Source organism: Protopterus annectens, chromosome 3.part0 (genome assembly GCF_019279795.1).
Source record: "Protopterus annectens isolate FY-2018-M chromosome 3.part0, PAN1.0, whole genome shotgun sequence".
Classification (NCBI taxonomy): Eukaryota; Metazoa; Chordata; order Ceratodontiformes; family Protopteridae; genus Protopterus; species Protopterus annectens.
In genome coordinates, this window is record NC_056731.1 from 1621445485 (window position 1) to 1621460986 (window position 15502).

Sequence of the window (15502 nt, forward strand, 5' to 3'; positions counted from 1 at the left end):
GGAGCACAGAGCCTGCCCTGAAACATAGATATTTCCTGCAAGATTCCCTTATCGAGATGTGCAGATAAGCTTCTTTTAAGTCTAGGGTGACTAGCCAGGAGTCCCTGGCTAGCATAGGAAGCAGCTGCTGCAGTGTAAGCATTGTGAATTTTGGTACCACCAGGAAGGTGTTGAGAGTTAACAGATCCAGAATAGGGCGCCAATAGTTCTCTTTTCTGGGCACCAGGAACAGTCTGGAGTAAAAACCCTGCCCCCCTTTGCTCTGTTGGAGCAGGTTGAATAGCCCTGATACTGAGAAGAGAAAGTACTTACTTTTGGGCCTCTGCCCACAGGTTTGGAGGAAGGTCTGGCAATCCACCTGGGGTTGGCAGTGAGTGGAAGTAGAATCTGTATCCCTGGTATACAATGTTTAAGACCCATCGGTCCTGGGTAATATACTCCCAGTTTTTTGCATGCAGGGACAAGTTTTTTTCCTAGGGGTGCAAGTACTATGGCTGGGAAGGATGAAAGACAAGTCACTGTGAACTTTTTCCATAAGGGGGTGGCTTACCACTCCCTGTTTTTGAGGAGGGAGCACTCCATTATTTTAGATCTGTGCATACCCTGAGACGGTAGTCGGAGGTCTGTTGCCCCTGGATTTGGGCTGAGAAAGTCTGGGAGAGACTGGAAAAGACCATTTTTTTGAAGGCCAATGCCTACTGAATCTAGGTGGCTGTATCTGTAAGAAATCTTTAACAGTTTGCATAGATTTAGCTTTTTCCTCCATCTTTTTAATAACTTCTGCTTTTCAGCCAAACATTCTTGGTTTAGTGGAGCATCTAGTAATTTTGCTTTGACATGGCCTGGCAAGATCTGTTCCTTCAGCCAAGCATGCCTTCTCAGAACAGACCCAGTGACAGCAGCCCTCCAAGGGGCATCAAAATCACACTGCAAAGTATGTTTACCAACTTGGTTTGCAGAATGCATCAACTCTTGTAAGTCTACTTTCTGCACAATCAGGAATCAACATAATTTTTTGATTAATTAGTTCCATAATATTCTGCTGGTACTTCAACATGTGAAACTGGCAATTTAAAGCCCTAATGGCAAGAGTTGCAGAGGTATACACCTTCTTACCCCATCTGTATAGAGCCCTAGAATCCCTGTCTGAAGGGGTAGGATTTTTGGCTGTAGTAGCCTTAATACCTTTAGGTCCCTGGGAAATGGTCTCTGGATCCACAGTGGGAGAATTTTGAGAGAGTCAGGTACTCTATAGTACCAGTCAGGCTTTCTAGGAGCTGGTGGTAAAGTATCAGGGGTAAGACTGGATTCCATGAAGACATCTACAATATCCAGGACAGGGGGTATAGCTAGAGGCCTATGCTGAGGAAAGTCTACATTCCCTGAGTCTCTTTTTGGACTGTGGGCAGTCCTGGCATTCCCAGTGGAAATGCTCTCTTAGGGTATGCAAGGTTTCACCAAAAGAAAAGTCCTCTGGGGGGGAGGCAGAGGGAATGGAATCCTCTGAATCTGAATCCTCATAGGTAGATAAGGGTATGTCCTGGTAATCACAGGGGTCAGAGTAATTGGACTCATGGTCTGTAGAATCAGAAGGTAAATCGATTTTGTCTTTTAGCAGGGGAAAGCTGGCTTCTCCTAATTAAAGAAACAAGGTCTTCAGCCATTCTAAGCATTTGTTTCTGTGGCATGGGAGCTTGAGAATGCACTTTGGTAGTCTGTTTCCTAGGCGTAGTGTGAACTCTGGGCCCGAGAAATTTGGCAGTTTTAGTCATTAACAAAGTAGTCGGTTTAATACGAACGTAGGAAGGTCTGAATACACCCTCAGAAGCCGGTGCCTGCACAGCGGCTCCGGACCCACCCAAGGTAGAGACATCCGCAGGTTCCATAGTCGAAGAAGCATCTTGCGGCATACTGGACTCCGAATGGGTCTCAGTAGAGGCCTGCAAATCTGTAAAAGCGGGTAACAGGGGCTGCAAAAGCACCTCACTGAGTACTGGTGGACTGAAGACTAGCTTAACTGAAACGGTCAGACCTATGCGGTCTTTATCTCTGCTTTTTTTTTTTGGAAGATCGGTAGTCGGATGGCTTATGGAAGGCATTTCGGAATATGGAGAACGAGAGCGAAAGAATTTAGAGACAAAAATAACCCAACGAAAAGTTCGGGAGTTGAACAAGGCACAAAACAGACAGCGAGGGACGTGTCTGGGCCTAAACCGGTGACGCAGTAAAATGAAAACCTCTGTGAGGTATTTGCTTTCCACAGGCAAGACAATTGTTAACTTTTTCTGATATCGGTTAGAGCAAGAAAAAAGGATCCCCAACAGGGTACTTAGCTGTGGAAGACTTCAGGTTTGAAACTCGAAAAACAAAAGTTTCAGGTGGCAGTCGACCGGCACTTATGAACTGCTTCTGCTTCAGGCTCCTGCACGGCAAGAAAAGCTGATTTAATGGTGTCGGCTGCATTATACCCCTGACGTCATGGAAGAGGTGACAGCATCCAACGCAGTAATCCCAAGACTCTGGTATTCGGGATGATTGAGGTCTACCTGCAGGCAGATAACCCAAGTGTGATGACTGCAACATTAGTGTCACCAAAGTCATCCAGCAAAACAAGTCACAGTTCCCTCATGTTGCCTGAAATGGAAGTCTGCATAGCCTCGGAAGTGCTTTTATCCACACCTTTGGCGGCTTCCTCAGAGGTACCCCACTGAAGATGATGTACCACTGGGTCTTCACCGACCTCAAAGGGAATGTAGGAGGTGGAAGGCACAACTGAAGAGGATTCAGGTTTTGGCTTACTAGCCTTCCTCTTCAAACTCAGCTCAGCCAGACGACTCAGAACCCTCCATTGTGTCTCTAGCCTAACATTTCAGATACTGGTTCTTGAGATAAAGATTTAAGGCTGAAAGATTGCTACGCAAGGTCTTTGATATGAAGGCTTGACAAATAGAACAAGAACGGTGATTGTGGCTAGGCCCCAAACAAAAAATGACAAAGGTCATGACTATGTGGAATCTGCCTTCCACACCTACCCTTACCCTTTCTGAATGACTAACAGCAGCAAACAGCAGTAGCATTAAAATAAATCCCCAACGGGGTACTTATCTGAAGCTGGCAGCAATACAGACAAAATCCGACTGCAGACCATAAGTAAAAGTCAACCTTCCGAATGGCGGTGAAAAAGTTTTGAGGATGGTATGTGTGGACGTCCCTTTTATGGCTGATGTTGTTAGAGACTACGTGCAATGTCCCACACATACTCGCAGTGGCTGTAAGCTTTTGTATACAGGCCGGATGTCGGGTTGATGGGCAGAATACAACCCCATATGTACGAAATACTGCAACACTGAATAGGACATCTTGGCTTCTGGGAAAGACCACATCACCTAGTCTGACTTTCCACTGAAATGTCTTTCCACCCCTAGTGGGAGGCATCTGTGGTCATTGTGGCTAAGGAGAAAAAGAGAACAGGCTAGACTAGAAGGTTAGTCTGGCAGGGATCACCAGGAGATATGACGTTTATGAATTTGAGTGAACTTCATAGCAGCAGGCTGGGATTGAAGGAATGGACCAATGACCTGCCAAAAACCCATAAAAAGAACTACATAGGAACCCTTGCTAGGGGGGACCAACCATATGGCAGTTGATATGGGGCTAAAGTATGTAAAGGTCAAAATTGCTGAGGGAGACGGAAGGGACAGCAATTCTCTAACTCGATTCCTTAATGATGTACAGCATTGAAGAGGCAAGACACTGTCTGGTCCATGATGTCCAAAGGCAGCTGACGCCTTAAGAATTCTGTTCTGGGAGTAGTTAGGATAAATAATTGTGATGCAACGGGATCTGGGGATCTGAAAGAACACAAGGTAATCCCTGGCAAGTAGTCAATGCTGCCTGGTTAAGGGAAGTGAAGAATCAGTCACCTAATATGGAACAGCTGGGATACTCTAGTCCAGCTGAACTGCCACCAGCGTCATGCCTTGGATAAACACCCTGGGGCTGAGATAAGTACAAGAAGGAGAGCGCTCTGTATTGGTAGTGACTGATGTCACTTTCTAGGCACACAGTCTGATGGGCCCGCCATAAACATCCATGAATGGAAGTTGACAAGTTTTAATCCCGGAAGCCTACTAGGTGTCTCAATATTGAGTTGTAAAAGCAGCACAGGAGCAGTCATTCAATGCCCTCCAAGGAAGGTCAGGTCACAGGGGGAGGAAGGGGAATGCAATAGCTGGTTGGGAAGACCTACTAACAAATTATAAACTTGTTAGGAAAACACTGGGAATCCATCACAGAAGCAAACATGTACTGAAGAAGTGCACAGATGGAAAACAACGCAGGGAATCCCCTGCCAACCTCCCACCTATAATATACAGCGTGAAAGAGCCATCAGTGAGGAAGAATAACGACATCATAATGCATCCTTAACTCTGCCACTTGAAAATGTGTCCAGCTAAATTCTTAAGTACAGGACCTCCTTATTCTAACTTAAGTCAGATAAAAACATAGGAAAATTACCTTCCTCCAGCTACCTCCCACCCAGAGACAGAAGGGCTCACAATGAGAGGCAAGAAGCAGCATCCTGAATGACAAAGCCACATTTCTATTTTTTTTTAATACGTGAAGATATCTAGCAAACTCTTGGGACACCCATCTAACTGGTTTTCAGTCTAGCTGACATCTGAGCCTTGGATGTCTAATCCAGCAGTTTCACCCCAAAACAGTTGAGCAAGGGGGTCTTCAGAACCACCTCTGATGGCTGTCTGGATGACAGACCCTTTCCAGTTGACCGTTGCCCCAGTAATGTGGAACAAATAGGCCAGATGATTGGAAGAGGTGCACCTGACTGAAAGCCAGCAGGGGCAGTGTGCAAAAGAAAAAAAAAAAAAAAAAAAAAGAAAACAATCCTACAACAAAGGCACGGTTCCAAATTCCTATACATTAAATCCAGATATGCAAAGTGGTGGAAATTACACTATACTTGAAGATGGGTAAAGAGGAGCGTGAAGTAGCTGCACCACAGAAACTACTTAGCAATATTCTATCCAAGAAAACTTTTTTTTCAGACAGCATCTTAGTAGTTACCAAAATCAAAGTAAGACTGAAGACGTGGCCCCCCCCCCAGGGCAGATGAACAATTCTAGCCATACATTTCACAGCCATGGGAAAAGCAACACATTAAACTTCACACCCCATAATCTCATTTTTGCAATACTTCTTACAACTTACCAGAATCATCACACAAAGAAAGCCCTTTAATGTTTCATTAACAAATAAGTAAAATCCACAGATATTTATTGCCATCATACAGCGGCTACAATGTGTAATACCACAATTATGATGCAATCTAACATTTATTAAACTACTGATCAAAGCACAAATTTACACACACACACACACACACACACACACACATATATATATATATATACATACATACTAAACACGTTTGAGGGACTTGTACTTCTCCACAAACTGCTACAACTTAGGGAAATACAAAGACAATGACTTTACAAAGCTAACAGGAATCCTCAGTATAAAAACCTGTATACTTGTATGTAAACTGTTTAGTAGGGAATCCAGGGATAGGGCTTCCATCTCTACTAAGTCATCCATTTTGTTGCATATTTTATTATTCATACATATGGGGGAAATCTGAGACACTAGACTGCAGGTTTCATTCTAGACATGTTACTCTGTCCAACATGAGCATTTACAAGCTGTAAAATGACAGCCTGGTCCCAAGTAACTAATCTCTTTCAAGTGATCAGATTAAATTACAGCTGAATTCAAGATTTCTCCAGTCTCTTCCACTTTGGAATGTAGACCAGACAAGATACTGAACTGCAGGGTTTAAATAATTGAAAGCATTTCATCCAGATTAAGCAGCAGTGGAAAAGCAATCATCTTGGCTCAGCTGAAAAGGCACAACGTAGTAATTTATGAATGTGTCCAAGGTTACACCAGCGTCTTGCATCTCATACCTATAAAAACAGGAAAATTGGTTAATTCAAAAACATTTAAGTATGAAGAATTGCTAAAAAGTAAACCTACTTTTGAACTTAAGACAATTTTCATTTACTGGAACTGAATTTACAGCAGAAATGACCACAGGCAAAAAAAGAAGTTATGTACTCACCATAACGTTCCATTGTTGGTAGTCCATCTCATCCTTCATTTTTACATATGGGTTCGGAGCCAATCCTCTGCTCAGACTCAGATTTACAAGCTTGAAGACTTCTGGTTGGCTCGTGGCTAAGCACGTATCCCATAATGCACTAGTACAAACCCCAGATCTTGTTTGCTGCTCAATAGAAGAAAAAAACATAAGACAAACCAATACTAAAGGGTCTCCAACCAAAGATAACCAAATTACTATTCTCTGCAGATCTTCCAGGATAGGGGCTGGAGGGCGGGTTGGTAAAAATGAAGGGCGAGATGGACTTACCAACATGGAACGTTATGGTGAGTACATAACTTCTTTATGTTGTGAAGTCCAATCTCACCTTCATTTTTACATATGGGACAGCGTCCCTATCGCCTTATTCTTGGGTGGTTCACTAGAAAATACTCCTAAGCACTGTGGAGCCAAAAGATGCTCTACCCCTGGAAGCTAAATCCAATTTATGTGTAATAAAAGTGTGAGGGGTAGCCCACGTAGCTACTGCACAAATATCAAGTGGGGCCTTGCGTGAAAGGCTGCAGAGGTAGACAACGACCTGGTAGAATGTGCCTTGATCCTGCAGGGTAAAGGTCTGCCCTCTGAACTGTAGATAAAGGCTATGCAACTGGAAATCCAGTTAGATAGTGTCATTTTGGTAAGCCCAATCTGGAGTCAAAAAAGGAAATTAATAGTTGATCTGATTTCCTAAATTCCTTGGTCCGCTGTAAATAAAAACATAGTTGCCTACGAATGTCCAGCTGATGAAAATGGTATTTAGCTGCATTACAGTGATTAGGGAAGAAAACTGGGAGTTCTATGGATTGATTTAAGGTAGCAGAGGAACAAACTTTGGGGACAAAGGAGGGATTAGTATGCAGTGACACTCTGTCTTTGTGAAAGATCAAATAAGGTGGCTTAACAGACAAGGCTTGTAGCTCAGATACCCGTCTAGCTGATGTAATAGCTACCAAAAACAAAGTCTTCCAAGACAAAAACTTCGATGAAGATGAGTGGAAAGGTTCAAACGGGGGAGAAGTCAGTTTGGAGACACAAAATTTAAATCCCATGAGCCACAGGTTCTTGCAGCAGTGGTCTCAATAGAGTAGCTCCTTTCAAAAGGTCTTGCATAGCTTATGAGACATTAAATTGGTATCCAGAAACCCTAAGTGAAAATGAGAAATTGCCGCCAATTGGACTCATAGTGGCAGCGGCAGATCCTTGCTGGAAAAGCTCAGAAATTCCAAAATCACAGGGATAGAAGCAGTGTAGGGATCTACATTCATTTTCTGTGCCCAAATAGAAAATCTTTTCCATTTACTGCCATACAGCCTCCTAGTCGAAGGTTTATGGGAGGACATAAGAATATGTGATACTGAGGATGATGCATCATGAAGCCTGACTAGGGATGGAACTGAAGCAGCCACGCTGTCAATTTGAGGGTGTGGATTGAGGGATGTAACGAACCTGACATGTGAGTCAACAGATCTGGAGCTGGGTCAAGGATCATCCATGAGAAGAGGCTCGAGGAAGGGGAACCAGACATGACAAGGCCAGTAAGGAGCAATGAGGATCAACTTGCTTCTCAGCCGACTGGCTTTCTGCATTACTTTGGAAATGAGAGGAAATGGAAGAAAGGCATACAGAAGTCCCATGGGCCAATCGTGAGCCAGAGCGTCTCTGGGTGTCTTCCCTGGAGAGAGAATGAGGGAAAAATAGCTGCTGCATTTGGCATTGCCTGGACTGGCAAAAATGTCGCAACAAGGCTGTTCCCATTTTCAGAAAATCTGTTCCGCTGTTTCCAGTTTCAGAGACCACTCATGAGGCAGAAGAATCGCCCGGCTGAGCTTGTCGGCTATCAAGTTGGTCGTCCCTGGAATGTGCATCTCAACCAGAAAGCACTGGGAAGAAATCGCCCATTCCCAAACTCGCATGGCCTCTTGACAGAGTGGGTAAGATCTGGTACCGCCCTGTTTGTTGATATACCAAACTACCAACATGCTGCCTGACTGTATCGCAATAGTCCCTAGAGGAAGAAGGTCTTGAAGTGCTTGCAACGCCAGGAGCACCACCCTCCTCTACAGTGCACTATGTAGGTGATCCTCGTGTTCTTGCCATGTGCCTTGGACAGTCCTGCCGAAATAATGCCCCCCCCCCACCCAATCTGGGAGGCATCCGTGGTCACAGTAGCAACGGGTTGGGCAGGAACAAAGGGGGTGCCCGTGATCAACTGGTTGGGAGCTATCCACCAAAGAAGGTCCTTCTTGCATGATTCTGTCAGCAGGATAGGATGACTCAGAGGGAGAAATTGGAAGGACCACTGGGAAGACAGAAGCCACTGGAGAATTTTCATGTGCAACCTGGCTAATGGTACTAACAGAATGGTGGAAGCCATAGTCCAGAGGAGCTGAAGAACCCACTTCGCTTGGACCTACGGCAACGGGAAAAAATGTTGAATTTGAGAGATTAAGTTTTGTGCCCTTTCGTCGGGGAGACTGTCATGTTTACTGTGTCATCCTCTGCGCCTATGAAAATCACAGATTGAGAGGGCAATAATGCAGATTTTTCCCAATTTATGGAGATCCCTAACTGAGCACAAAGTTGAATAGTGACGTTCCTGTTTTGGAGGAGTAGATGCCTGGTGGGGGCGGTCAGGAGCCAGTCGTCCAAATATGGAAACACCTGGAATCCCCGATGTCTCAGTTGAGCTATCACTACTGCCATGCATTTGGTGAATACCCTGGGGGCTGTGGTAAGACCAAAGGGCAGAGCACTAAACTGATAGCGACTGGCTCCCAGCTGGAAGCGTAGATGGCTCCTGGACGCCTTGCCCATTTTTATATGGTAGTAGGCATCTTAGAGATCTAGACAGTACATCCAATAGTCTTTCCCCAACAACAGGAGCATTGACTGCAACGGGAGCACTGACTGCAGTGTTACCATCCAAAACTTGTCCTTCATGGATTTGTTTAATCTGTTGAGGTCCAATATTGGCCTCCAATCTCCGGTTCGTTTCGGTACTAAAAAGAACCTGGAGCAAGTTCCGGATCCTATCTGGTCTGCTGGGACGAACGGGATGACTCTTAAGAGCAACTTGTTGATCTCCACAAGTTGCCTGATCCCTGTGATTGGGTGGTATATCTGGGATCTTCTTGGGAACAAACAGTGGAAGGGAAAAGGGTATGATATAGCCTCTGGTAACAACTCTTTGTACCCACTTGTCTTGAATGATATTTAACTAGGCTTTTGGATAGAAAGAAATGCGACCCCCGTCCGGCCCCAGAGAAACGCAGTTGGGCCCCACATCAGGAGTGCTGATAAGGCCGTCCCCGAAAGGAATCACAGCTTTGCTGGTATTGCAGACCACTACTGCCTCTAGGGCGTCTCCCATTTCCTCCTCCTCTGCCTCTGAAGGAGGGTTCACCCTGTGTGTCCAGAAAGACCCTCTGGGACTTTTTGAACCACATTTTACCACCCCTTTGACCTTTGGGGTATGGTCGAGAGAGGGAACAGTAAAACGTACTCCCATGGCAGAAAGCGTCTTTCCTTCTTGCTCACACCGAGTGAGTGTATCCTTCACGTTAGATCCAAACAATGAGGAAAGTACAGTTTTGTACCTACCATAAATGTAGATGTTAGAGTGTTCACACTGTTGCAGTCATCACACTTGGGTTAACTGCCGTCAGGCGGTCCCGCAGTCGGCCAGAGTTCCAAAGTCTTGGTCCGGCGTCGGTTGCTGTCGCTTCTTCCCTGACGTCAGTGCGACAGGGGTATAAGAGAGGCAGCCAACGCCATTTTCTTCAGTTTTTCTTGCCCCAGATGTCAGGTGCCCCCATATAGGGAGGCAATACATAATCCTAAGCAAATTACATAAGTAGAAAACAACAGCTACAGCTGTATGCAAATACACCATATAGAAATACATCTTAGAGATTGTATAAACAGGGAGCTATAGATAAAACCCAGGTAAAAAGAGGGAAGGGTGAGAGGGTAACCTGGACTGCAGCAGTGTGAACACTCAAACATCTACATTTATGGTAGGTACAAAACTGTACTATATTCATCGTGTTACACTGCTGCAGTCATCACACTTGGGTTGAATCCCAAAGCTAAGACTGGGCGGTTGGTACTAAACAGGGTTTGGAGAAGCTAGTAGGCCCTGCAAAACTGCAGTGGCAAAGCCAGCTCTGGTTTTTGAGTATAGAGGTAAGTGGTAGTGCTTGGTGAAGGTGTGCACTGAACTCCAAGTTGCAGCTTCCAAAATATCCTTGGTTGGTACCCCTCTGAGAAAGGCTGCTGATGTTGCTGTAGCCCTGGTGGAATGAGGCCAGGTACAGGTTTGCCATGATGTGTGTAGCAGAAATGGATACAGTGTCCTATCCATTTTGAAATGGTCTGTTTTGATATAGGCTTTCCTTGAGATCCTGCAGCATAGGATACAAAGAGCTGATCAGATTTTCTGAAAACCTTTGTTTTATCCAAGCAAAAACGTAATTGCCTGTGAATGTCCAAAGAGTGTAGGAGCCTTTCCCCTTTATTCTGGGGGTTTGGATAAAAGGGGGGTAAATGAATTGTTTGGTTTAGAGCCACACTGGATACTACCTTTAGCATAAAGGAAGGGCTAGTTCATAAAGAGACTCTGTCTTGATGAAAGGCTCCACTGCCATTAGGGCCTGTAGCTCTGAGACTCTTAGTGCTGAAGTTATTGCTAGCAGCAGGGCAGTTTTCCATGATATAAATTGTAAATCAGCTGAAAAAGCTGGCTCGAAGGGCGGTAGTGTAAGTTTTTCCAAAACATGAAAAGGAAAGGCCTTTGTGCAACATCTCAGTTAAATATTGCAGAATCTGAGGAATATTTGGGATGAGGATTTTGGTGCTGGGTCTCCTGGCCTCCAGAATGACATCTATAACAGCTGTAGAGAGAAGTGTTGACTGGTTGTTTAGATAATCTGCCATGCAGCCAGATTTAAAGTCTTGAGCTGGCTGTGTAGAACCTGATTGTTTTGCTGAGTCAGCAGTTGAGGAATCTGAGGTAAAATCCATGGTGGGCCTTGAGCCATGTTCCTTGATATTGGATACCAGTGTTGGCATGGCCAGTCTGGAGCAATGAGCATCATTTGTGGCCTCTCTAATCTGGCTTTTAGCAGCACCTTTGCCAGAAGAGACAGTGGAGGAAAGGCATACACTGTTTTCCAACTGAATGAGAGGGCATCCACTTTCCAAGCTAGAGTGTGGCATGTCCTTATGCAAAACTTTCGCAGTTGATAGTTTTGGGGGGAGGCAAACAGATCTATGTCTGGGCTCCCCCATTTTTGAGTTATTGAGAATACTTGTGGGTCTAGTTTCCACTCGTGAGGATCCATGATATTTCTGCTTAGTTTGTCTGCCAATGTATTTTTCTTTCCTGGCAGGAATTGTGCTTGTAGTTGAACTTGGTAGGTCAGTGCTGTGTTCCACAAGGTCATTGCTTGCCTGCATAGGGGGGTTAGGAATGTGTGCCCCCTTGTTTATGTACCACATCACTGTGGTGCTGTCTATCTTTATTAGAAGTTCTCCTGGATGTAGGGGGTCCTTGAAAGCTGTTAGGGCATTTTGTACAGCTAGCATCTCTTTTTGATTTATGTGGAAATGCCTTTGATCTGCAGACCATTTGCCCTGAATACACTGTCCTGCCATGTGTGCTCCCCAGGCGTAATCCAATGCATCTGTTGTCATTGTTTGCCTGGCTGTGGGCAAGGTGAAAGGCTGACCCTTGTTGAGGTGACATGCCTGAGCCCACCATAGAAACTCCTGTTGAAGGTAGGGAATTAGTGGTATTATTGCTTCCAAGCTGTGGCTGTGTTGAGTCCATACGCTTTTCAGGTAACATTGTAATTTCCTCATATGCAGTTTGGCATATGGTAGTAGCATGCAAGATGCCATGAATCCCAAGGCCTGCAGAATTTTTCTTGCAGGGAGTTGGGTCTTTGTTGCCATCATTTTGAAGTATTGAGTCAGTTGTCCTTGCTTGTCTGGCGTGAGATAAGCCATCTGGGCCGTTGTATTTAAGCTGGCACCCAGGAATATTATGTCTTGTGAGGGCACTAGTTTTGACTTCTTTTCATTTACTGTGTACCCTAGGCAACTTAGTAGTTTTTTTTTTTTTTTTTTTTTTTTTTACAAACGCCAGATGTTTTAAAGGAATGTCCTTGCTGTCTGCTTGAATAAGGCAGTCGTCCAGGTATGGATATATTTGGATTCCTCTTTGTCTGCAGTATGCAATTACTGGTGCCAGGCATTTTGTGAAGACCCTGGGCGCAGTAGATAAGCCAAATGGCAGTGCAGAGAATTGGTAATGAGTTGTACCTGCTATAAATCGGAGGTATCTTCTGCAATTTTGTCTGATAGGGACATGCAGGTATGCCTCCTGGAGGTCCAATGCTACTAGCCAAGCCTTCTTGCCCAGCATGGGAAGAAGTTGCTGTAGTGTGAGCATGTTGAATTTGGGTACTTCCAGGTATGTGTTTAGAATTGAAAGGTCCAGAATGGGTCTCCAGGCTTTGTCCTTTTGGGGAACCAGAAAGAGTCTTGAGTAAAATCCTTGTCCTTGCTCCTGTGTAGGAACCTGCTGAATGGCTCTCATGTCCATGAGTGCAGTAATTTGTCAGAGCCTCTGCCTGTTGATTTGATGGCAGGTTTGGCATTCCTTTTATCCTTGGTAAAGTGTGAAAGTGGAACCTGTATCCTTAAGTTACAATATTTAGGACCCATTTGTCTTTTGTGATGATGTGCCAATTATCTGCAAAAAGTGCAAGTTTTCCTCCCAAGGGAGCTGCCAAGAGTGATTTGCTTGGCAGTCTGAGGGGTAAGTCATTGTGATTGTCTTCTGATAGTTTGAGACCTGTCTTCTCCTCCTTTCTGGGTTGTGGCACCCCATTGTCATGGCTTGTAAGAGCCTTGTGGCTGACCTCTGCCCCTTGGACGTCTGTATTTGCCCCTCTGAGGTCTGTCAGAAGTTGGAAAGAACCAGTTTTTGGTTGGCCAATTTCTGCTGAAACTAGGGGGTTGGACCTGTAAAAAAATCCTTGACCGTCTGCATACATTTTGCCTTATCCTCCATTTTCTTTAAAACATTTTCTGCTTTCACACCAAATAAAACATCCTGCTGTACGGGTGCATCCAATAACTTTGCTTTAACATGATCGGGTAAAGTTTGTTCTTTTAACCAAGCATGCCTACGAATGACGGACCCTGTTACAGCTGCTCTGCGAGAAGCTTCCAATGAATCAAATCCACATTGCAAAGTATGTTTTCCCACTTGTTCTGCTGCATGCAACAAATCTTGCATTTCCTTGTAATCAGGCTGCTCTGTGTATGTGCTCATTTTTTGTTTTAATTGAGACACAAATGTTGATATTTCAGCATGTGAAACTGGCAATTTAAGACCCTCATAGATAGAGTAGCTGAGGTATATACTTTCTTTCCCCATCTGTCTAGTGCTCTAGAATCCCTTTCAGACGGTACAGGATTTTTAGCAATAGAGGCCTTAACCCCTTTGGGACCCTGGGAAATGGTTTCTGGGTCAGCAACAGGGCTTTTATATAGGAATTTATGTGAGTCAGGGACTCTGTAGTATCTGTTTGGTTTGGCTGGTGCAGGAGGTAATGAATCTGGGTTAAGGCTAGATTCTGAATAAACATCATCCACAATGTCTAACAGGTGGAATAGCAAGGGGTCTGTGCTGGGGTAGTAAGAGGAACTCTGAGCCTTTTTTTTAGAATCAGAGTACTCCTGGCCTTCCCAGTGGAAATGTTCCCTCATGGTATGTAAAGTTTCCCCAAAAGAATAGTCTTCTGGGGGAGATGCTGAAGGAATAGACTCCTCAGCATCAGAGTCTTCATAAGGGGGGGGGGGGGGGGGGGGGAAAGAAAAAAAAAAAAAAAAAGAGTACTCCGGTTCCTCAGAAGAATCTGAGGTAATGGAAACCTGGTCAGAGGAAGTGTAGTCCTCCTCCTGTCTAGGCCTTTTGTCAGGTGGAGGATGGGAACCCCTGATTAGGGTAATTAAGTCTTCAGCTATCTTAAGCATCTGTTTCTTAGGCATGGGGCCTTGCACTGGTGACTGCTGTACAGGCTTCCTTACTTTTAATGGAGTTTTCAGTTTTGCAAAGGATTTAATAGTAAGTGTAGTCTGTCTGAAAACACCTTCAGCAACTGACGGCCTTTCAACTGCACCGGAATCCCCATCAGCCATGGAGTTGGAAGGGCCTAAAGATGAAGGCTCTGGAAGGCCTGCAATCTCCGTTTGAGAGTCGGATGCAGGCTGGGGTTCTAAATCAGCGGTCGTTAGGGGCTGCGTAGGCGCCTCACTGAAAACCGGAGAACCAGCGACTGGCCTAGCAGAGGCCTCGGTGTCTGGTTTGGGTCTCGGCTGCCTGTCCTTATCTTTGCGCTTTTTATGCATCCCGGTCGTCTGTTGCTCCGACGGCATGGTATAATTAAATTTTCTACCAAAAAAATGTTGGGCGAAATCAAACAGACGTTTAATAGTTAGTTAAACCTAGCACAAAACCGACAACCTGTGACGTCGTGGTCTGGGCCTAGGCAAGGGATACAATAAGAATGAAAATCCTTATGAGGTATTTGCTTCCCACAAGAAATACAATTATTAACTTTCTGACATCGGACTGAGGCAAGAAAAGGTTCCCCAACGGGGTACTTAGCTTTATTGAAGACTTCAGTCTGAAATTAGATTTGAAAATCTCAGGAGTCGGCCGACCGGCACTTGCAAACTGCTTCTGCTTCAGGCACCGCGCAAGAAAGACTGAAGAAAATGGCGTCGACTGCCTCTTTTATACCCCTGTCACACTGACGTCAGGGAAGAAGCGACAGCAACAGACGCCGGACAAAGACTTTGGAACTCGGGCCGACTGCAGGGCCGCCTGACGGCAGATAACCCAAGTGTGATGACTGCAGCAGTGTAACACTATGAACATCCATCAAATGGGGCGTTGGTCAAAGTAGACTTGAACAGTTCCGCAAAATTACACAAGCGCATCCAGGATTGACGCCTCAGGGCAACTCCTGAACCCGCTGCTATACTCACTCCATCAGTGGCATAGGAGATAGCCGCATGGAGGAGTTAACTATAGAATTTTAGGTGGACAACTGAGCAGAAATCTTGTCAGGGACTCCCTCAGTACACACACCTTGTATAGAATCTCCTAAATCCTTGAGGAGAGATCTCTGCAATCTCGTGAAGCGAGTGAGTTCGATTGAAGGATACATACCGCTGAGCTAAAGATACGCTTCCCAAACCTGTCCATCTGTCGAGAATCCTTGTTTGGCGGATGAAGAGAGGAAG

At 45.0% G+C, this 15502-nt stretch overlaps 1 protein-coding gene across 1 annotated transcript in view; it reads right to left on the minus strand.

The window, feature by feature from the left end:
• Nucleotides 1-5237: 5237 nt before the first annotated feature.
• LOC122796898 (antizyme inhibitor 1-like) overlaps nt 5238-15502 on the minus strand; it is a 79915-nt gene continuing 69650 nt past the window's right edge. The window contains exon 3 of the mRNA XM_044065652.1: nt 5238-5984. Within this exon, the coding sequence (XP_043921587.1) occupies nt 5882-5984 (103 nt within the window). The 3' untranslated portion in view covers nt 5238-5881. The remainder of the gene's footprint in view (nt 5985-15502) is intronic.